At 41.4% G+C, this 24952-nt stretch overlaps 1 protein-coding gene across 3 annotated transcripts in view; it reads left to right on the top strand.

Moving 5' to 3' along the window:
• Window positions 1–23034, top strand: part of ALDH1A2 (aldehyde dehydrogenase 1 family member A2) — a 180435-nt gene extending 157401 nt beyond the window's left edge. The window contains exons 13-14 of one of the 3 annotated variants that reach the window (XR_008621184.3): window positions 2876–3412; window positions 22096–23034. Coding sequence is in view for 1 of the 3 variants with exons in the window: in XM_055098816.3 (XP_054954791.1) it covers window positions 2876–2945 (70 nt within the window). In the remaining 2 variants the exon portion in view is untranslated. Of the gene's footprint in view, window positions 1–2875; window positions 5702–5825; window positions 6291–22095 lie in introns of those variants that run through there. The other 2 variants (XR_008621183.3, XM_055098816.3) reach the window with 2 other exon arrangements.
• Window positions 23035–24952: the final 1918 nt, after the last annotated feature.

The raw sequence follows: 24952 nt of genomic DNA, 5'->3' as shown, positions 1-24952 counted from the left end.
TTTTACAGAATTCATTAAGGCAACTGGTAAATGGTGTTAAGGTAAACAAAAACCTTATTTTCTGATGCTATTTAAAAATCTGTGTGCATGTGTAGTTTAGTTGGCATGTAAGTATAACCATATATGAAATATATGAAATAACAAGTTTCCTTTAGAATAGCCTCCATGAAAACTAAAATGCAGAGGAGTCTGTAGGGTCTGTTTTCACAAACGTGGACTACCCGCCGTGAGCTCACATTGCTGATGGCATTTCACAGTAGCTTTATTTTTACTTACCGAAGTGAAATGAAGTCAGAGGCTGATAACCTGATGGAATATTTTTGCAGCTGTAAAAAGAAATCTGTAAATGGTGACTGTACTACTACCAAGATTGAGCTTGTTTTCTCTCAGTGTGTTCTCAGAGTTGCGCTTTTGAGTGGTTCCCACCCTTTAGAACCGCACAGCTCCCCACCTTTCCTTCCAGCCCTTGGAATCTCCACCCAAGTTCCGATCAAGTGAGACAAAAGCTAAACCTAATGAATTAGCCCCAGAGCAGATCTCGCTTGGGGGACAAGAAGCATTGCTGTGAACTGGGGTTCACTGCTCTGTTTGCCAGTAGCTTATTTTTCAGAGGAACAGAAGGAGCATGGGAGAATGCAGCCCCTGCAGCACCAGATGGAACTGAAATATAAGATGCGGGACTCCCTGACAATCCACCTCATGTTCTGTCCATTGAGCCATCAGGAAAAAAATGAGAAAGGCCTGGACATGAAGTAATCATTTGAAAGTCTTTTAGAAAGGTGCCATTGTTGCACGTATAGATAGCAGGAATCTGGAGTCAGATAGACATGCGAAAACATTTCTGATGAATAACCTACAAAGGCAGAGAGGAGAGGCCAAGCTCAGCATATTTATGTGACAGTGAAGAGATGGGCTGGCAAGAGCAGGCACTGCATGCTGGCAACTGGTCAGACTACAGAGGGTCTTAGGTCAGCCAGAGCTGTTCCCTAGTAATGCAATAGAAAACAGAGACACTCGTGGGCTTTGAGTTGGAGTGTAATGGAAGCAGTGGTTGGAGTATACTGGTCTGGAGCAAAGCGGATGAAAAGAGACTGATTACAGAGTTTGTTTGCCATAAAACTATGGATGGCATAATGCTATGGGGGATGGAGAGGAAGGAAACAAATCAATGGAGAAGTTACTGGAACTGAAGGAATGAATATGATGATAGAATGGAAAAAGTTTATTAACCAGGGAAGGTAGGAAAATGGTAATGCCCCTGCCAAAGAAGCTACAACATGAAATGCGGTTGTGGGGAGAGATCTTGACTTCAGGCTTTTGACACGTGAATTGTGGGGTTATGAAGGGACATCCAGATAGAAATCTCAAGCAGGCAATTGCAGATGGGAGATTCGGACTTGGCTCAGGTGGACCAGATTCTCGCATGAACATAAAAGTGATGGCTGCAGATCCAGAGAGGGTGAAAATAAAACCAAAACCAAGGCCAGGGAGAAAAAGTCCAGCAAAAGAAATGGAGGCTGTAGTCAGAGAAATAGGAGGGAAGCTCTGCAGATGTTAACACCCCAGAAACAAGGCCGAGAAGTCAAGGAGCACAGGCAGCAAAGGGTTGAGAAGTAGAGGGTGGTGTGTGGAGCCCGTGCATTAGGGGCTTTTGATCTCTGTCTTGATGAAGTAGAAGCTGATGGTGTGCATTAGCTGGGAGGGGTGACGGCAGTGCCCTGCTCTAAGCTGTGAGCCATGTAGCCTCCCCCGTGCCTGAGGACAGCCCCTGCAGTGGCAGGCCCTCATCCTGAGCCGTCCCACAGATTCCACCACCACCAGCCAGGACATATGGAATGCCTGCTCTCTTTTGCTCTCCACCCGATGCTCTTGCTCACCCAGAACTCAAATAGAGAGGGCAGGAGCTCACGGTTGATAACGGCCTCATGAGTTAAAAGAAATGAGAGCTTAGAGTAGCTGGGGCAGGAGGAAACTGGTCTCAGAATACATGTTAAAGAGTGAGTAGATTTAGAAAGGTGTGAAAAGGAGGAATACAAGATGGCTAGGGAAAAAAAAGTCTCAATGCAGACTTTGCTAGTTCTGTATTGGCAACATTCTTGGCAGGGAAGGAGGGAAGGGGCAGCCAAAACAGAAATGCCCACTGCCACTTATATGTATTTATATAGTCATTTATTTGTTTTTAGTTTTTCTTTTGGTTGACTAATAATTCAGAAATATTAAAATCGGTCACAAGAATGCTTAAAAGGTAAGAAAAAAATAAAAACAAAGTCCCATGAATTAAAAATTAGAGTTTTAAAAAAATGAAGATGGGAAACTAATGAAATCAGAATGGGGCTAGAAAAATACATATGACACAGTCTTACCACGCTGCTTCTGTGGCCCTGCTGCCTCATGAGGGAATGCTGACACTGCATACCTGGTGGTCCTAAGAAGTGAACCTCCCTTCCACCCTCCCTCTCTCCCTTCTTCCTTCCCTCCCTCCACAAATGTTTATTCTGCTAGTCACTGGCACAGGTGCTGGGGATACAAAGCAAGCCACACATGGCTACTACCCTTGTAAATCACACAGTCTAAGGTCACTCATAACCAATAGTCAGCAGGTTCCCTTGCCATCTCACTCTACCTCCTTCCCACGCACAGACACTGGAGGTATGGAAGGGTAATGTGGTACCTTTCCCAGGTCTGCTTAGTGGGTAATCCAGAGTGACAACTTTGCCTGGGGCATCAGCAGATTAATGGTGTGGCAGAGTGAAATTTCAGCACGTTGCATCAGAGGGTGAGAAGTGTAATCAGAAGTCCTCACTCAGCGTCTCTTAGCAATCATTTACAAGGTGTATGTCTTAACTTCCACGGGCCTCCACTTCCTCCTCTGTAGGATCAAGAGGATCATTCCTGTGCTACCTGCTTCACAGAGGTGTGTGGGGATTAAGCAACATGGTGGATGATATTTCTTCAGTTGGTCTGAGACATGATATACACACGCAACTCCAAACAACTACAGAAAGCAAAAGCAGACTGCTCTTTGACATTTGCTAATCAGTCTGCAGGACATCAGAATTCACTTCTCACCCAGCGTTGAGGCCTTCATATAGACCCTGACTCTAGGATAGTTTCCTACGGGTTTCCAGTGGGGCTTCCTTGCCTGGAGGCCAGAACTCATCTGAATACCTCAAGCCAGCTAGGGGCCAGAAGGATGCATGCAGCTGTGACTTTCTTCCAAGTTTCAGTCTCCTGTACATTCAACACATTGTTCAGACCCTCTGTAGAGTGATAATCTGAGCCGTAGCCCTGACCACACTGTCTGTGCCACCCAGAATGTCTTATACAGCAACTGCTCATCTGTGGGACCAGCGGGGAGTGAGAGCATGGGAAAGTCCACTCTGGAATGGCGTGAAGCCCTCTTCCTAAACAGGTACACTGCCTAATTTTCACTTGGTTATTGGCCAGCATAAAAGGATGACCAGCTTGCCATTTAGCCTTTAATGTGAAACTGCTGGGATAATGTTTCCTTTGGCCATTTATCTATGTAGCAAGGAGGAACCTGAAACCAGCACAGCCTGCCCCCGTTCCTGCTGGAGCATGCACACCTCTTAATGGTTGCAAGGTCTTTTGGGCTTGCCTTTTTTTGTTGTTTCTCCAGAGCAGTCCCTGTCCTTCTCCTCAAGAAATAGATGTTATCAAGTCTGTTGAGTTGCCCAATTTCTTCTACAACGTGGTTTCCCCAGTGTCTTTTCAGAAAGGTACCTCTGGTTTCCTATTTTACAATCTAGGCAGGATAAAATCAAACTAACTCAAGCAATCCTAAGCTGGAAAGAGGAGAGACCCCTCCTACCCCACCTGCAGCCATATGTGGGGATTCTAGGACCCTGTGAAGACCTCTTTCTCTCTAATCCCAGGCAGTTACATCCATTTTATGAATCGATAATGTAGTGCCTTTCTCCAGTTTCTCTTGGTTGGAAATTTAAAGTGACAGCTTTCAAGACCACCACTGGGGGTAGATGAGTAGCAAGGAACAAGAACCTATAGTGCTCTCTGGCTGGCCAGAGCTTGCACACCCAAGGGGAAGGTCTGTTTGTTAAACGGTGGAGGCCTCAGTCTCCATTTCCCGAGTTAGGTTCATTCATAAACAACACAGGATTCGTATAAAATGGAATAAAATCCAGATGCCACTTGTTAATACAATTAGTTCATGCTCCCTGGTGGCCCTGGGGAAGGGTGATGCCCACAAACATTCTCAGAGCCTGCAACAAGTCTGCTTCCAGCCCTGAGTTATGTGTGCCAAGGCGGGTGGGGACAGGGGCTTGTAAGGCCAACGCTGGGGAACGGGTGTGTGTGTGTGTGAAGGGGGTGTCTACCCCTCATATGTCTAGTCTTTGAAGCTTTGATCTGACATGCTCTGATTCCAGAAAGGGAAGCTTGTTGGTAACATCAAGACCTCCTCCAACGGGTAAAGGAAAAGAATTCCAAAGTGCTCCATCACTTACCAGCTGTATGTCGTTGGAAAATTAATTACCCTTCCAAATCCTCTATTTTCTGACCTGTAAAATGGGGTGATAAAATTACCTACCTACACTGTTGTCATGAGGGTAGAACAAGAATGCATATAAAGTACTTAACAGCTCCCATTGTAAGAGTTTAAACAAATGACAGCAATTAAAGAAAATGAATAAATAAATCAGTATTTACTGGAGGCTGTAGTCCCAAAAAGGTTGTAAATCTCACATTCCCTTGGGATCCGTTTCTATATGGAAGCCAGGCAGGAGGACACTTACATTAAGGTAGACTCAGATGGTGGGACTGGAGCCAGTAATTAGGAATGCCAGGATGATGGAAGGATAATGACCATTTAAAAATTACATTTCTGTGCCCAGTAAGCTCTGCTCCACCTGCAGAATCACCGAGAGCCAGAGATTTCTTTTTTGACACAGAAAATGTTGGGCTGGCTCTCGTTTAAATGAAGAGATAGCAAGAACAGGCGATGGATAAATTGGTGCAGCCGGCAAATAAATACTAACTTAGAGGAGAGCTTTGCCAATTTGTGCTAAATAAATGTTAGCTGTATTAAGATTATTATTATTATCGTGGTCACCAAGCTCGAGGAACATAGTGGCTTTTGGCCTGGGAGAGAAATGACTTGCCTGGTTTGAATATTTAAATGGAACCACAGCAGTCCTCAGGGGGTGATGAGAATGGCTCTGTAAGAACAACATTCTGCAAAGGCCTCTCCTCTCCCCAAAGCTGCAGGAGGAGCAGAGCTGCCCTGGCCAGATGCTGAAAGCAGGAGCCCTCTGCCAAGCAGGGGCTGAACTCAAGTCAGCTCCGCCTAAAGGACAGCAGAGAGAAAACTGGAAAATGCTCAGAACAATTCTTCTGTTGCTTGTTTGTTCTGTTTCATTCCCACAAGAAACTGTTATTCTTGCAAACTAGATACCAGGCTGGGCCACAAGACCAACTGATAACCTTTTAAAAATCTAGGAAAATAAACCCACGCTGGAAACCCACCCAATCCTGAGGTCTGAGCTTGGGGCGTGATGACCCAGGATTCTGACTTGGCTTTTTTTTCCCCCTTTTCTTCTCTAAGATAACAAGAAATGCGAAACGCCACATACATATTGGAAACACTTGTCATTTTTTTCCACTTACCCTCAGCAATATCAAGGACTGTAATAAATAAGCGTGTCAGGAATTCTTGTCAGGAAACTAAACCACAGTTTTTAGTCTTGCCTATTCAACACATTGTTCAGAAATGTTTTGGTAACCTTTAAAGCCCTACTCCAGGAGAGAGGTTCCCATACCCTCCAATTCAATTCTTTCCTATTTTGAAGGTCATCGACACTTTGGGAGATGTGCTTATTTACGTGGGTTTGAGTCATCCATCCAGGTCTTCCGCTGAGGAGGCAGGAAGACACAATGCTTGTGAGGAAAAAGTGTTCCACAGAGCCACCAAATTGTGTGGTCCCAGCCCTCCTGAGAGGAAAGGAAAGCCTGCGGGGTGTTGGCCACAGCTGCCTGCCAGGGAAGGCTCACCGGTATGTGGGGCTCAACTCACAGTGGATCAGGGGTGAGATGATCTCAAGTGATGAGCACAGGGGCCTAGCTCCATGAGAAGGCTGTGTACAACCATGAAGGAGGCAAGTTTGTCCCCAGTGCCCCAACCTGCCAGATATGGTCCTCTCATCCCTGTCTAAACCTGCTCATAGCTGGGACTTGAACAGGTATTTGTACACTCATGTTCATGATAGCCAAAAGTGTCCATCAATGAATGAGTAAACAAAATATGGTATGCATATATATGTATAATTGCATATATGCATAATTTCTTGTATATTCATTTTCTTTTAATGAATCTCAAGCTTATTCTTTCTTCTGATCAAAACAAATTTCTCTGAATGGTCCCCTTGGCCACCCACCTAATGCTGACATGGCTAAAACCATGCTTTTGGTGCTCAGAGCTACACACACCAGACACACACACACACACACCCCACATGTGCACACACACCACACACACATATCCCCCCACACACACAACACACACAACACATATCCCACACACACACCCACACACCCCACACAAACACACCAACACACAACCACACACCCCACACATCACACACGCACACACACCACACACACATATCCCCCACACACACACCCCACACACACAATTGTTTTTATATATGTATATATACACAATTGTATATTATGTATATATTATACTATGTAACATATTAACATACAAATTTTTTCAGCCTTAAAAATGAAGGAAATCCTGTCACATGCGACAACAAGAAAGAACTTTTAAGACATGCTACGTGAAACAAGGCTGTCACAAAAAGACAAATATTATATAATTTCACTTATATATATGAGGCTCCGTTTATATAAGATGCCACTTGTATGAGGTGCCTAGAGTAGTCAAATTCATAGAGACAGGAAATAGAATGGCAGCAGCCAGGGGCGAGTGGGAGAGGGAATAAATGTTAGTGTTATTAATGAATATGGAGTTTCACATGGGGAAGATGAAAAAGTTCTGGAGACAGATGACGGTCACAGCAGTGTGAATGTGCTAAGTGCCACAGAACTGTGCACTGAAAAACTGTTAAAATGGTAAATGGTATGTATATTGTACCACCTTAAATGTTTTAAACCTGCTCATAAAAAGATTTGAAAAATTCATATATACTCAGGGTATATGGCTGATAAGACTTAAAGTAATATGTCTCTCATGCATTTTAGTAGGAGAGAAACCTTAAATCAAGGCTCCTTGTCCCAGTCTGTATAGTAGGGACTGCAAGGAAATGAAAAATAGAGAATCTCTTATTGACCGTCCCTTTCTTCGACACACATCTTGCTTTCCTCCCCCTACAGGAACAGAAATCATGAGGGATCAGGCATGTTCGTGCTAAAATACAGCTTTCCATGCTGGGTTCTCTCCAATTCTAACAGGCTATTTTCTCTTCTTTAACTTATGTTTGGTCACTGCTACTGTTCTTTCTTCTGATCAAAACTGAAACTGCCCTGAATGGTTCTTTCCTTTCCCCACCCAATTCTGAAATAGCTAAAACCATATTTCCGGTGCTCAGAGCTACAGAATTTTCAGTGTTACCAGGAACTGTTTTCCAAAAAGACAATTCTATCTTCCTATCATTTAAAATATAGATTCAAACAGAAAAGAAATATTTAGGTAGGGATTATATATAGAATTTTGAGAGGTAAAAGGGGCCTTTGAGGTTTGTCTTAGTCCATTTTGTGTTGCTATAAACAGAATACCAAAGACTGGTGAATTACAAACAATAGAAGTTTATTTGGCTTACTATTCTCAAGGCTGGGAAGTCCAAGGGCATGGCAATGGCATCTGGTGAGGGCTTTCATGCCACATCATCTCATGGCAGAAGGCAGAAGGGCAAGAGAGGCCAAGAGCAAGCCAGCAAGAGAGGGCTAAACTTGCTTTTAAAACAAACCCACTCCCATGATAACATTAATGCATTCATGAGGGCAGAGCCCTCAAGACTTAATTGCCTCTTAAAGATCTCACTTCTCAACACTGTTGCTTTGGGGATTCCATTTTCAACACATGAACTTTGAGGGACACATTCAAACCATACCTGGGGACCTTTCAGATTATTCAGTCTAATATCCTCACTTTACAGATGTAAAAAATGAGCCAAAATGACTTCCACAGGATAAACCTTTAAATCCAGGTCTTGAGACTTAAGTCCAGTGCCTTTTCTCCTCTGCCTCCTGGGGTAGAATTTTGGGAAAACTGCTATCCTACTGAACCACCTGTATTACTTTACAGAAGTAAAACAGAGTTGCTAATTGCACATGGCTCCAGAAAGCTTCATGAGGTGTCTTTTAATAGAGTACATTAGCCCATTAGTACCCACTAAACACATCATCACTCCATTTACCAGATTAGCTTGAAGAAAGCAGGGTTTGAAAGGCAGAGGACCTGGGGCAAGAAGTAGGATGGAAATAAAAGGATGCTCGGGGCTGCAGTGAGGTTAGAGTGAGGGTTTTCATAGTTTGGAAATCTGGCATTGAATACCTGAATTTTACTTGCTATTCTGTTTCTCAGCAACTATATGACTTGGCTTAGTCAGTGCTCCTCTCACAGCTCAGTTTTCTTATCTGTAAAATACAGGGGTCTTGAGCAGGGAGGGAATAGTTGTCCTTCAGGGTAGTGGTTCTTGAACCTGGCATCAGAATCACTTTGGAGAACTGATTTAAAATGGCTGCCCCATTTCTTCTCTGAATATTCTGATTCAAATGGACTGCAGTAGGCCCAGAAATCTTTATTTGTTGTTCGTCTTATTTTTAATGTAAATTAGTTATTTTAAAATTGCTAACTGCATGCATTAGGTTAAAAATTCTAAAATAAATAAGTAAATAAAAGTACATATATATGGGAAGATTTCCTTCCAATGCCTTATCCTTGTGTCTCAGTCCTCAGAAACAAATATGATTATCTGTTTCTTGGTATCTTTCCAAATACATCACATACATGTTTAACATAAAGCACCAGTGCTTGTGCTACAGCTGGTCTCAAGACAGGCATTGGGAGGCCCTCTAGGGTCTCCTCATCTCAGAGATGGAGAGCTGAGGCTTTGGGTTTTGGGAAATGACAGCACATCATGTATGCAGTGCTCTTAGTTCTGTGCTTGGCATGTCCTACAGGCCTAGCTTATGTTACCTGTTGTCATCTTGCTGAAGACCTGTGCCATTCTGGGACTGGAGAGCTGTGGCTCCATTCACCTCCAGACCCTCTCTCCTCCTGCAGGGGGAAAGCAGAATTCTTTTTCTGGCAGGGAACCATGCCAGGAAGGGCTTCTGCCAAGCCCAGAGCCTGCTCGCAGAGGCTTGCGGTTGCTGGATGAATGGCTCTGGGGACCCCCAGGGTGCTGCCTCAGAAGGGGAGCCTGTCAAGATAAATGTGCCTCTCTGCTGGCCCCTCTGGGAAGATGCAAGCCTTGCCCTGTGTATTGCCTCTTTCCTTACTCCCTCTGTCCTTTGCAGCATCAAAAATTCAAACAAAAAGACAGTTTTCCAAAGTTGACTGATTTCATACCTGAAAGACTGCCCCATAAAAGGAGCTGGGGATTCTAGAGAGTAAAGGCCCTTCATTCCTGACATTTGAGTCAGTAATGGCCATGAAGATCTTCTATTAATGGTCCCAGCAACCCTTCATTTCCACATACTCCTAACCCTTAGCTAATAAATAACACAATGAAGCTTCACCAGGGGTCTGGTTTTGGACAAATTATCTTTTCAACACTTGGATCAGTTTTCTTCATAGCTTGGTTGTTTCCTGTTTCTTAGCATCCAGTTGGCTTGCCCTGGAGCTGGACATGAGTGCGGGCTTTGTGTGCAACCATATGAAGAATTCCTTTGCATTTCTTAAAATTCAATGTTCTTCACTCTAGCGCTCCCAGAGGGGTAGCTCGATGTGGTGGGAGGGCTCTTGACTAGGAGTCCAGGCACCTGGGTTCTGATCCCAGCTGTGTGCTGACTCCACGCCCTTGAACAAGCAATTTAAGCTTCAGAATTAGCTTCCTCTTCTCAACATCCTTTGCATTTGTGAAATGTCTTTATGTTACATGGTTCCACTGAAAGCCCACGACTGCCCTGGGTGAAAGATATGATTAATCCCTGTTTTGCTGATGGCAGCTGAGATTTGAGAGACTATCAGAAGTGGCAGTACAGAAACTAGAATCTAATCTTCTTCCAGACCTTGGGGTAGGGCATCAGTAGAGATGATGAAGCCCCTAGTCTCCAGCCCCCACCGAACCAATCCTCACTATCCACTCCTTCCTCTTTCAACTCCAGTTTACCCATTAGGAATTATTCCCACTCTGCTCACTGGTGTCTACATCCACACTTCCCTAGATCCCTTTCGTCATTCCTTCATTCATACTTTCAGCAAGGATGAATTGTCCCATGCTCAGTGTTGGGCATTGCACTACATTCCGAGACTAACTAGTGAACAGGAAGTACTGGTCCTTGGGAGCTCCCAGCCTATGTGGGAGACAGAAACAAATAAATCACTATAATATCATCTATAATATAGTATCACTATTATATCATATAAGTATAGGAAGAAGAAAACCTGCAGTGGGAAGGCAGAGGAAGAAAGTGATACATTTTGATGGGGAGAAGGAGCTAGGGGGAGTTTTAGAGGAACTTTTATAGAAACTCTGATATTTAAGTTTGTTAATACCTCTCTGCTTCTAAAAAAGTACATTAGAAGGATGGATGGAGGGAAGCAGTCAGAAAATGAGAGATTATTTATTATGTAGCCTACAATGTATCAGGAACTTTTTATTTGCTCAGTGGCACACAGCTAGGTGATTCAGAAGCATGTTCAAAGCTCAGAATCTTACTTAACCCTGTACTGACTCCCTCTATGATGGTAGCTTCTAGAAAACAATGTAGACAGAAGTAACAAAAGACAACAGAAAGTACATGGAATCAACTTCAAGGGGAAGATATCTATCCATCAACCAAGGTAGATCCATGAGTGTGGATAAGAAAAGCAGTGAGGTATTGTAGGGCCTTGAAGACTGATTCAGAAAGGGAAGGAAGGGGACTAGGAGTCTTTTCTGAAAACAAATGGAAATGATGACTGTACTGCTCTCCTCTGAACTTCTGAATGGAATCTACAAGGAGGTGGCTGAGGCATAATCTGGAAGATAGGCTCTTGAAGATAATTCAATACCAGGATTTACTTATTTGCTCTATGATCTTAAGACTGATTTCTAACGTGGCTTCTCTAGTGTAGCAAGCTGGCCAGTGGACTGAAAGCTGCTCTGCTGGAATCCACAAGGAGTAGTAATGGTGACGAAGAGGGAACCCATTACAAGGTAGGGTAGGTTTACAGGATCTAGCCACACAGCTGTGAACCCAGGATCAGGGTGGGGGAAGTATAGTGGTGGAAAGATATACCCAAGGACCCTGAAGAAAACAGATCCTTCCACAGCCACTGACATCAGGCAAGTAGAACTCTGGCTGCTAGAGACAGGACCTTTCATTTCATCAATTCCTAGCACCTCCATGTGCCTGGCTGTGATACAGTACTGTGAACAAGACTTGGCTCGTGTCTCCAAGTGGCTTGTGGCTTCATTTGTACTGACTGGGCTTGCTTCCCTATTGCCACGGCAAATGGCATTGATGGAAATTAGATGAGAACTTACTGGTTGAATTAAAGAGTTTATATTCTTAATCTATTAAAAAATGATCTGAGGTTGAAAACATAATCCTTGCATTTGGTCAAGTGGGACCATTAGCCCGGATAAAGGTCAAGAGTGGTAGTAAGACTGGGTCTGAAGTCAGACAAGCAGGCTTCAGATTATGGCTCTGCCATTTATGTGGGACTTGGGATAAGGTGCTTATCTTTTGCAACTCATTTTCCTCTGCTATAAAACTGAGAGGGAGAGTAATAGTGCTATGTTGACAATGTATTTCAACACCTAGAACATGGTATTCAGTTCATAAGTGGTATTTTTAAAAGTATGCTCACAACAGATATGAGAAAATATATGCAATGCATTAACAAACAAATTATCAGGATCCAGAGTGTATAAAGAACTTCTAGAAATTAAGAAGAAAAAGACAAGCCAAAAGAAAATTGGGCAAATAATATGAATAGGTAATTCAAAGAAAAATGAATATAAGCAGCCAGTTAACATGATAAAAGTTTCTTATCCTTACTAGTAATCAGAGCAGGGCAGATTCACAATCGTGAGATGCCATTAATACTTTTTAAATATACTTTCATAAAGCTCTACCATAGAATAAACTGCATTTATTGACTCTTTTCCATGTACCAGGAAGAGAGAGAACGATTAGTTTCAAACGTAACTGTTAAGTGAAGAAGGCCTGTTGCAGAAAAATATATAAAGCATGATACCATGTAGGTTAAAAATGCATAGAAACAGGGGGTGGCCAACATGGCTGACTAGAAGCAGCTAGTGTGCACAGCTCTCAGGAAGAGGAACAAAAGGGGAGAGTAAGTACAGCATCTTCAACTGAAACATCCAGGTGCACACAGTGGGACTAATCAAGGAAAAAACCCAACCCATGGAGAATGGACAAAAGCAAGGCAGGATGACGGCCCACCCAAGAGCAACACAGAGCCAGGGGAATTTTCCCTGCCCAGGGAAGCAGTAAGTTAATGTGTGATCCGGGGAACTCTTGATTTCACATGGATCTTTGCAACCCTCAGGTCAGGAGATTCTCCTCGTGAACCCACTCCACCAGGGCCTTCAGTCTGACACACACAGCTACGTGGAGTCTTGGGAGAGCATCCACCCAGGCACACACAGAGACCCAGGAGCCTTAGATACCTGAGCTTTCCAGGCTTCCCAGCAAAAGTAGCTAGCTTCATCTCTGGCAAAGTGGGAGGTTAGACCCTGGCACATATCCCTAGGAAAGGGGCTGAATCCAGGGGGCTGAGCAGCAATAGTCTGCAGGCCTCACTTCCACAGCACCTCACAGCGTAAGACCCATGGGCTTGGAATTCTAGCCTGCCACTGGTAGCAGTGTTGTACCTCCCTGAGACAGAGCTCTCAGGGGGAGAGGTGGACCACCACCTTTGCTGTTTGGGCGACTTAGCCTTCCAGCCTTCAGGCTTTGGAGAGTCCAAGCCAACTGAGGGCGGAAGCAGGCTACCAGCACAGCACAGCTGCTCTACGAAAACATGGCCAGACTGCTTTTATAAGCAGGTCCCCAATACCATTCCTCCTCACTGGGCAAGACCTTCCAACCAGATCTCCAGCCACCTCCTATAGGTATGTTCAGGCCAGCAACAGGTTCATAGCTCCCTAGGATGGAGCCCCCAGAGGGAGGGGCAGGCCACCAACCCAAGGAAACTAAGAACCACATTAAAACAATATAGGAGCTGAAAGATGAAATAGACGGTATAAAAAAGAACCTAACAGATCTGACAGAGCTGAATAACACAATATAATAATTTCACAACGCAGTCACAAGTATTAACAACAGAATAAACCAAGCTGAGGAAACAATCTCAGAACTTGAAGACTGGCTCTCTGAAATAAGACATTCAGACAAAACTAAAGAAAAAAGAATAAAAAATGAACAAAACCTATGAGAAGTATGGGATTATGTAAAGAGGTCAAATCTATAAATCATTGGCATTACTGAAAGGGAGGGGGAGAAAGCAAACTATTCAGAAAACACATTTCAGAATATTGTTCATGAAAACTTCCCTAACCTTGTGACAGAGGCCAAAAATTCAGGAAATACAGAGAACCCCTGCGAGATTCTACACAAGATTCTTCACAAGAAGACCATCTACACAAGAAGACCAACCTCAATCATCCCCATGATTAAGAAGACACATAATCATCAGATTTTCCAAAGTCAAAACGAAAGAAAGAATGTAAAAGGCAGCTAGAGAGAAAGGGCAGGTCACCTACAAAGGGAACCCTATCAGGCTAACAGTGGACATCTAAGCAGAAACTCTACAAAGTCAGAAGAGATTAGGGGCCTGTATTCAACATTCTTAAAGAAAACAATCTTCAGCTAAGAATTTCATATCCAGCCAAACTAAGCTTCCTAAGCAAAGGAGAAATAAGATCCTTTCAGATAAGTAAATGTTGAGGGAGTTTATTACCACCAGACCTGACTTACAAAAGATATTGAAAGGGGCACAAAATACAGAAAGGAAAGACTGCTGCCAGCTAATACAAAAACACACTTAAATACACAGACCAGTGACACTATAAAGCAACCACACAAAAAGCCAGCAGAATAACCAACTAACAACACAATGACAGGGCCAAACCCACACATACTAATATTAACCTTGAATATAAACAGGCTAAATGCCTCACCTAAAAGGCACAGAGTGGCAAACTGGATAAAAAAGCAGGACCTGATGGTACGCTGTCTTCAAGAAATCCATCTTACGTGTAATGACACCCACAGGCTCAAAATAAAGGATAGAAGAAAATCTGCTAAGGAAATGGAAAACAAAAAAAGCATGGGTTGCAATCCTAATTGCAGACAAAACTGACTTTAAACCAAAAAGATCAAAAAAGACAAAGAAGGGCATTACATAACAGTGAAGATTCAACAAGGTGACCCAACTATCCTAAATATACAGGCACCTAACACAGGAACACCCAGATTTATATAAATCAAGTTCTTAGAGACCTACAAAGAGACATAGACTTTCACAGAATAATAGTGGGAGACTTCAACACTTCTCCGACAGATAAGTGACAGATCATTCAGGAGATCATTAGACAGATCATCAAGGCATAAAATTAACAAAGATATTCAATACCTGAACTCAACATTGGACCAAATGGATCCGATAGATATCTGCAGAACTCTCCACCCAAAAATAACAGAGTATACATTCTTCTCATTGCCACATGGCACATACTCTAAAATTGACCACATAGTTAGACATGAAACAACCCTCAGCAAACACAAAAAACCTGAAATTATACCAAACATACTCCTGGACCGTGGTGCAATAAAAAAATGAAGTCAAGACAGAAAAATCACTCAAAATCATGCAATTACATGGAAATTAAACAACATGTTCTTGAATGACTTTTGGATAAACAATGAAATTCAGACAGAAATCTAGAAGTTCTTTGAAACTAATGAGAACAAAGATATAATATATCAGAATCTTTGGGAAACTACTAAGTCAGTGTTAAGAGGGAAATTCATCACACTAAATGCCCACATCAAAAAGTTAGAAAGATCACAAATTAACAACTTAACATTATAACTGAAAGAATTTGAGAAGCAAGAGCAATCAACCCCAAAGCTAGCAGAAGACAAGAAATAACCAAAACCAGAGTTGAATTGAAGGAAATCAAGAAGCACACACACAAATTCAAGTGACCAATGAATCTGAGAGTTGGTTTTTTGAAAAAATTAATAAGATAGATCACCATGATATCGTTTGGATTTATGTCTCTGCTCAAATCTCACATAGAATTGTAATCCCCAGTGTTGGAGGAACAGTCTGGTGGGAGGTTACTGGATCATGAGGTCAGATTTCCCCCTTGTTGTTTTCATGATACTGAGTTGAGTTCTCACAAGATCTGGTTGTTTAAAAGTGTATTGCACCTCCCCCTTCACTCCCTTCCTCCTGCTCTGGCCATGTAAAACGTGCCTGCTGCTCCTTTAACATCTGTCATGATTGTAAGTTGCCTGAATCCTCTCCAACAATGCTTCCTATGCAGCCTGCACAACCATGAGCCAATGAAACCTCTTTTTTAAATAAATTACCCAGTCTCTGGTATTTCTTTATAGCAGTGTGAGAACAGATGAATACAGACTGCTAGCTAGATTAATAAAGCAGAAAAGAGAGAGCAAAATAAACCCAATTAGAAATGATGAAGGAAATGGTACCACTGACCCCACAGAAATAAAAATAACTATCAGAAACTATTATCACCACTTCTGTGCACAAACTAGAAAACCTAGAAGAGATGGACAAATTCCTTGACACATATGCCCTCCCAAGACTGAACGAGAACCAGGAAGAAACTGATTCCCTGAATAGGCCAATAATGAGCTCTCAAAGTGAATCAGTAAGATTCACTTTCGTTGGTAGCCTACCAACCAAAAAAAGCCCAGGACATGATGGATTCAGAGATGAATTCTACCAGAGTTTCAAAGAAGAGCTGGTGTCATTCCTACTGAAACTATTCCAAAAAGCTGAGGAGGAGGGACTCTTCCATAACTCATTCCATGAGACCAGCATCATCCTGATACCAAAACTCGGCAAAGACAAAACAAAAACAAACAAACAAAGGAAACTTCAGGCCAATACCCTTGAGGAACATCTATATAAAAATCCTCAACAAAATACTTACAACCCAAATCCAGCAGCACATAAAAAAGCTAAGCAACCATAATCAAGTAGGCTTCATCCCTGGCATGCAAGATTGTTTTAACATACGCAAATCAATAAATGTAATTCATCACATAAACAGAACTAAAGACAAAAACCACATGATTATCTCAATAGATGCTGAAAAGGCTTTTGATAAAATTCAATGCCCACTTGTATTAAAAACTCTCAATAAACTAGACATTGAAGGAACATATGTCAAAATATTAAGAACCATCTATGACAAACTCACAGCCATTATCATACTGAATGGGCAAAAGCTGGAAGCATTCCCCTTGAACACTGGCACAAGAAAAGGATGCCCTCTCTCAATCCACTCCTATTCAACATCGTATTGGAAGTCCTAGCCAGAGCAATCAGGCAAGAGAAAGAAATAAAGGTATCCAAATAGGAAGAGAGGAAATCAAACTATCCCTGTATACAGAAGACATGATTCTATACCTAGAAAACCCCATAGTCTTGGCCTTTGGCTGATAAACAGTTTTGGCTGACAAAAAAGCTCCTTTAGCTGATAAACAACTTTAGCAAAGTTTTGGGATACAAAATCAGTGTACAAAAATCACTAACATTCCTATAAACCAATAACAGCCAAGATAAGAGCCAAATCAGGAAGGCAATCCCATTCACAATTGCCACAAAAAATAATAAAATACCTAGGAATACAACTAACCATGGATGTGAAAGATCTCTACAATAAGAATTACAGAACATTGCTCAAAGAAATCAGAGAAGACACAAACAAATGGAAAACATCCCATGCTTATGGATAGGAAGAATCAATATTATTAAAATGGCCATACTGCCCAAAGCAATCCATAAATTCAATGTTATTCCTGTCAAACTACAATTGACATTCTTCACAGAACTAGAAAAAGCTATTTTAAAATTTATATGGAACCAAAAAAGAGCCCAAATAGCCAAGGCAATCCTAGGCAAAAAGAACAAAGATGGAGGCATCACATTACCCAACTTAAAACTATAATACAGGGCTACAGTAACCAAAACAGCATGGTACTGGTAAAAAAAAAAAAAAAAACAGGCAAAAAGACCAATGGAATAGAATAGAGAGCCCAAAAATAAGGCCACACACCTACAACCATCTGATCTTTGACAAAGCTGACAAAAACAAGAAATGGAGAAAAGACTCCCTATTCAATAAATGGTGCTGGGATAACTGGCTAGCCGTATGCAGAAGATTGAAGCTTCCTTATACCATATATAAAAATCAACTCAAGACAGATTAAAGACTTAAATATAAAACCCAAAACTATAAAAACCCTGGCGACAACCTAGGCAATACCATCTTGGACACAGGAATGGGCAAAGATTTCATGACAAAGACACCAAAAGCAATCACAACAAAAGCAAAAATTAGATCATTAGAGAAATGCAAATCAATTATAGTGTTAAGTCAGGTAATGTGATGCCTCCAGCTTTGTTCTGGAGATACCACAATAAAATACCATTTCACGCCAGTCAGAATGACTATTATTAAAAAGTCAAAAAATAACAGATGCTAGCAAGGTTGCAGAGAAAAGGAACACTTACACACTGTTGGTGGGAATGTAAAGTAGTTCGAGCATTGTGAAAAGCCATGTGGCGATTCCTCAAACAGTTAAAAGCATTCAACCCTGAGTTAAATGCTCAAAGAGTTAAAACCATGTTAAATTCCTCAAATAGTTAAAACCATTCAATGCTGCCTATTACTGGGTTTATACTCAGAAAAATATAACTTATTCTACCATAAAGACACATGCATGTGAATGTTCACTGCAGTGCTATTCACAAGAGCAAAGACATGGAATCAAATGCCCATCAATGACAGGTTAGGTAAAGAAACACCATGGAATGCTATACAGGCACAAAAAAGAATGCGATAATGTCTTTTGTGGGAACATGGATGGAGCTCGAGGTTATTATCCTCAGCAAACTAGCACAGGAACAGAAAATCAAATGCCAAATGTTCTCACTTATAAGTGGGAGTTAAATGATGAGAACTTACAAACACAAAGAAGGAAACAACAGACACTGGAGTCCACTAGAGGGTGGAGGCTGGGAGGAGGGAGAGAAGGAGAAGAGATAACTATTGGGTACCGGGCTTAATACCTGGGTGATGAAATAATCTGTGCAACAACCCCCCCATGACATGCATTCACCTCTGTAACAAACCATCACATGTACTCCTGAACCAAAAATAAAACTTTTAAAAAAATGCCACAAACATACGAGATACGTTTATGATGTTCATATGTTATTGTAACTATATAGAGAAAGACTTGGAAGGATTAATACCAAATAGGTATCATATTAGCTTTACCCAGAAAACTTCAATTTCTTATAAGAATGTATTCACAGATTAGTTTAAATGGGTAAGTTAAGTGATAAAGTGTATATTATAATTATCTTAACATGGGATGTGGTTAAAACTTCCAGCTCTAAACTCAGACACCCTGGGTGAATACCATGGCTCCACCACTTATTCACTGCATGAGTTTGCCCAAGTCATCTAACCTCTCTTTACCTTAGTTTCCTCATCCTTAAAGTGAACGTAATAGTAGTACTAGCCAAGGGGAGTTGTTGTGAGGAGTCAATACAAGTACACAACTTAGTGCCTCAGTAATGTAGGTTTTACTGTCATTACCCTCCTTCCTCCCATAGATCAGCAAAAACCATCCCATACTGGAGTTGCAAAGGTTCACACTAAACCCAGTGTCATTCTACTGATGAGGAAACTAAGGTCAGAGAGATTCAATGACTTGTCCAAGGGAAAAAGTAAGCTTTAGACTCCAAGTCCCGATTCTGGTTCCCAAGTCTTAATGCTGTAGTAATAAAAAATCAATCTTTCCAAGGCATAAAAGCCATGCAGATGAGGCTTCATTTCTGTAAAAAGTTAACAGTTCTTTCCTTACACATATCTCACCAGACTTCCTTAGGAGAAGCACAACTGCAATAAAAGCCTTACTCATGGCCTGAATATTTTGCTTAGGGCAGAGGGAAAATCAGTTCTGGTCATGGTGACTCTCTTATTTCCAATTAATGCTCCAAGGAAATACATCACTAACAACTAACATTTGTATTTCAAAGCATTTTCACATATTATCTCATTTGGTCCCCAAAACTTGGTGAGGCAAGATGCATGATTATTCCCAAGCTGCAGAGAAATAAACAGAGACTCAAAGAGTTTAAGTAGTTTGCCCAAAAGTTTTAGAGAAGATTTAGCTTTCTACTAATTTTTAAGTAGCAACTCTAAAATTTAAAAAATAAGGAATTTTAAAAGTTTGGACTATTGTTTTTGTTGTTTTTTGCAGAACTGGGATATAAGCAGGTTCAAACATGCTTTATGAGTGTATATATATGTGTATGGTAACCACACACATCTCAGATATTCCATAATAGAACTATTTTCAGTTACTTTACCTTACTGACTTAACATTAATCCTGATGTTTGTTTCAGAAAAAAGTTACTCTTCCTATGTAAAAATGTTTTCATTCAAAATATACTAAACGTGAAAAGCATCATGGTGACACTGATTATAATTTCCAACTTTTATAATTTTATACTAGTTTTGGGTGGCAAATAAATATAACTTGATAAATATAGCTACATTTCCTTTTAAGAAGAGTTTCAAAAACTCATCCAAACAGAGAGAGAGCTATGTGAGGGGCCCCCTTCACGGGGTGCCCATCTGTAGATAGGTCCAGAAGTAGCTGGAGATGACATAGAAATATTAAAGAAAAATACTCCTCTCCATGGGAGTCAGTGCTCGTTCCCTCTAGAAAGAGGTCTTTGGAAACTAAAATGCTCAGCTCTCAAATGCTGAGCGAGTATCTGTATAAATGTGGTGGTTCATCACACTCCCTCCCATCAGACCCATGCCCATCTGCGAGTTTGTGTGAATTAGAGGCAAGCCCTTAACTCTCTCTACCCAACAAAGGCAAATCAAGGGAGGTTGGTTAGAGTTGATAGGAGTGCCCAGCCAGGCATAAGCTACTGGATATAAATGAGAAGAAGGGGCTCCAAAAACAAACGAGAAGATTCAGAGTGAAAAGTCCCATGTCTTGAAGACTAAGTTCCTCCTTGAGCTTCCCCCCAAAAAATGCCTTGGCCTGGGAAGAGGGTCATGTGGGAAAAAGGAACCTGAGGAGGAGGACTGTTCTGGGTGGCGAGTATTTTAATAAACTTCTACTTTTGGCTACAGGTGCAAGTAGTGAAGTGCAAAATGCAAACAGCACAACAAAGACATGCAAATGGTCTGTGTGCTTTGCTAGTGCAGCCCACTCAGAAGCGCCCTGCTCAGGAAGTTGCTTGGAAGGTGATGGGTGGAGCCTGGGCTCCCCAGCTCAGCCAACTTTCAGACTCCCCAGTACCTCCTGGCAGACTTCAGATAATCAAATTCTCACAACAGTATCTGAGCATTTTTGCTATTGTGGTACAGACCTATCATCTCTTAAATGCAGCTGGGAGAGTGCTTGTGGCCTATCTTCCTTTCACTGCATTGGAGGGTCCGTAGCAACAGTAAGTACACTCACCAGTATACAGGACTAACATTCCACGTCTGTCCCCTAACTTTGAAATTCTTTATTTATGAGGCCAGGCCAGCAGATGTCAGGAATACATTTTTGTATGCTACAAAAAAAATTTTTTTAAATCTCTACCTTAAGAAATAACCAGGATAAATTTGTCCTCATAAGCAGCGAATGCCACTAAGAAGAAAATTCATGCTTGTTCATGAAATGAATGTTTTGTGGGGCTGATGGAGAACCCACACATTGTTGTCATGGCTTGGCCCCCAGTACTAGAATCATGTCTGTTCATCAGAGCAGCCATCACAGACACATTGTTAGGAAAAAAAGGGGAAGAATAAGGTATAGATGGCCTAGAAGAAAAATTGTTCTTAATGAGGCCACTGAAGGAATCTCAATTCCTTTAGGAAGTAGTAAATACGCTGTTAGGAGAATGCTTACCAAGTTAGCAGTGAAAGCTACAACATCTCCAGCAAAGAAACTAGCCAGGTGTCCTGTTGATGGTAGACTGTGCTACCAACGTACCCGGCATGAGGGGAAGTGGAGGGGAATGTGAGGGAGCCCCCTAGCTACTAACATGTGGGATGAGAAGATTTCATACACCTCAGATTTCAGACACTTGAGACTGGGAGTAACTTACAAGAAAGAAGGGAGAGATGGAGGAAGGGAAGAAAAGAAACTTACAAGAAAGAAGGGAAAGATGGAGGAAGGGAAGAAAAGAAGAAAGGGAGGAAAATGAGCAAAAGGAAGGAAGGAAGGAACAGAGAGGGTAAGGGAGTGAGGGAGTCAGTCGATGGAGTCTTCCCAGAGAGAAACAATAGAACCGTGAGCTCTTCTCAGAGGCAGAAGGAACTGGTGTGATCCTATGGGCAAGTTGAGCCCAGGGTGGTGACCAAATAAAGGGAATGAATCCTCATAAACACTGTTCTTGACATCTGCCAAAGGGAAAGGTAGAATGTGAGCTGGCCACATGGACACTGCCTTAGCCTTGAACATGGCACAGGAAAGAGGTTCTTTTAAAACTGCTGAATTTTTGAGATTGAGGAGAAACTGGAGACCCTAAAAACAGAAAATACACAGTGACAGTTTTCCCCGTCAGGATTAAGGAAACACGTGTAAGATGCACAGTTGTTTGCTTTGGTCAGGGGTTTTATCTCTCGTTCCAGGTTCAACCATGTGTGGCTGAAAAATGGAGGGTCACAGGAGGGGTGTGTTATCCCCATCCCAGGTTTCAGAGCCAGCACAGGTAACATCTTGATGGCAGGAGAGCAGACACAACATCTCGATGGCAGGAGAGCAGACACAACCTCTCGCGGCTTTGTTGCCTCATCTGTAAACACAGGAATGGATGAAGGGCTTGCCAAGGTTCGTTTTCATTTTGAAGAACCAGTGATTCTAAAATTCATCTCTATACAATTCTAGATATAGGAAATATCTGGGTTAAGGGTGAAATATTTGATTTGTTGAGGTTTTGAAATGATTTCCACCATTGGGTGCAAATCTTTTAACTTAGTATGCTATCTCTCAATAGCAGCAGTTTTGTCGGCAGTTATGTAGTTAACTCTAACATAGTTACATAGCTAATTGATTATTGTCTTTTTCTTTGGAGCAATTTATTTTATCACAAGAAATCAAGGAACTAAAAAGGAGAGATACGAATCTCTCTCTATCTACTCTAACTTAATACTAAAATAAAGAAGATTTCAGATATTTTTTCCAAACCTGAATTATTTTCTTTATCTGGAGGGAAATAATAAATTCAGTTTGAATGATGTTTGAAAACCTTTTTACCAGAGGTACAAAGGGGAGCTGGCACCATTCCTTCTGAAACTATTCCAAACAATGGAAAAAGAGAGAATCCCCTCTAACTCATTTTATGAGGCCACCATCATCCTGATACCAAAACCTGGCATAGACACAACAAAAAAAGAAAATTTCAGGCCAATATCCCTGATGAACATCGATATGAATATCCTCAATAAAATACTGGCAAACCGAATCCAGCAGCACATCAAAAAGCTTTATCCACCACATCAAGTCGTCTTCACCCCTGGGATGCAAGGCTGGTTCAACATATGCAAACCAATAAACATAATCCATCACATAAACAGAACCAATGACAAAAAACACATGATTATCTCAACAGATGCAGCAAAGGTCTTCTATAGAATTCAACACCCATGTATGCTAAAAAACTAAATAAACTAGGTATCAATGGAATGTATCTCAAAATAATAAGAGCTATTTATGACAAACACACAGCCAATATCACATGGAATGGGCAAAAACTGGAAGCATTCCCTTTCAAAACCAGCACAAGACAAGGATACCCTCTCTCACCACTCCTATTCAACATAGTATTGGAAGTTCTGGCCAGGGCAATCAGGCAAGAGAAATAAATAAACCATATTCAAACAGGAAGAGAGGAAGTCAAATTGTCTCTGTTTGCAGATGACATGATTGCATATTTAGAAAACGCCATCGTTTCAGCCCAAAACCTCCTTAAGCTGATAAGCAACTTCAGCAGTCTCAGGATACAAAAATCAATGTGCAGAAATCACAAGCATTCCTATACACCAATAAGAGACAAACAGAGAGCCAAATCATGAGTGAACTCCCATTCACAACTGCTACAAAAAAAAAAATACCTAGGAATCCAACTTACAAGGGATGTGAAAGACCTCTTCAAGGAGAACTACCAATCACTGCTCAAGGAAATAAGAGGACACAAACCAATGGAAAACATTCCATGCTCACAGATATGAAGAATAAATACTGTGAAAATGGCCATACTGCCCAAAGTAATTTATAAATTTAATGCTATCCCCATCAAGCTACCAAAGACTTTCTTCACAGAATTAGAAAAAACTATTTTAAATTTCATATGGAACAAAAAAGGGCCCGCATAGCCAAGACAATCCTAAGCAAGAAGAACAAAGCTGGAGGCGTCACACTACCTGACTTCAAACCATACTACAAGGCTACAGTAACCAAAACGGCATGGTACTGCTACCAAAACAGATATATAGACCAATGGAACAGAACAGAGGCCTCAGAAATAACACCACACTTCTACAACCATCTGATCTTTGACAAACCTGACAAAAACAAGCAATGGGGAAAGGATTCCCTATTTAATAAATGGTGTTAGGAAAACTGGCTAGCCATATGCAGAAAACTGAAACTGGACCCCTTCCTTACACCTTATGCAAAACTTCACTCAAGATGGATTAAAGACTTAAATGTTAGACCTAAAACCACAAAAACCCTAGAAGAAAACCTAGGCAATATCGTTCAGGACATAGACATGGGCAAAGACTTCATGACTAAAACACCAAAAGCAATGGCAACAGAAGCCAAAATTGACAAATGGGATCTAATTAAACTATAACACTTCTGCACAGCAAAATAAGCTATCATCAGAGTAAACCAGCAACCTACAGAATGGGAGAAAATTTTTGCAATCTATCCATCTGACAAAGGGCTAATATCCAGAATCTACAAAGAACTTAAACCAATTTATAAGAAAAAAAAATCCCATCAAAAAGTGGGCGAAGGATATGAGCAGATGGTTCTCAAAAGAGACATTTTTGCTGCCAATAAACATATGAAAAAAGGCTCATCATCACCCGTCATTAGCGAAATGCAAATCAAAACCACAATGAGATAGCATCTCATGCCAGTTTGAATGGTGATCATTAAAAAGTCAGGAAGCAACAAATGCTAGAGAGGATGTAGAGAAATAGGAACACTTTTACACTGTTGGTGGGAGTATAAATTAGTTCAACCATTGTGGAAAACAGTGTGGTGATTTCTCAAGGATCTAGAACCAGAAATACTATTTGATCCAGTAATCCCATTACTGGGTATATACCCAAAGGATTATAAATCATTCTACTATAAAGACACATACACACGTGTGTTTATTGCAGCACTGTTCACAACAGCAAAGACTTGGAACCAACCCAAATGCCCATCAATGATAGACTGGATAAAGAAAACGTGGCACATATACACCATGGA

This window comes from Pan paniscus, chromosome 16 (assembly GCF_029289425.2).
Source record: "Pan paniscus chromosome 16, NHGRI_mPanPan1-v2.0_pri, whole genome shotgun sequence".
In the NCBI taxonomy this organism is placed as follows: Eukaryota; Metazoa; Chordata; class Mammalia; order Primates; family Hominidae; genus Pan; species Pan paniscus.
The sequence above is the reverse complement of the archived record's forward strand: the minus strand, read 5'-3'. Positions and strand labels throughout refer to the sequence as shown.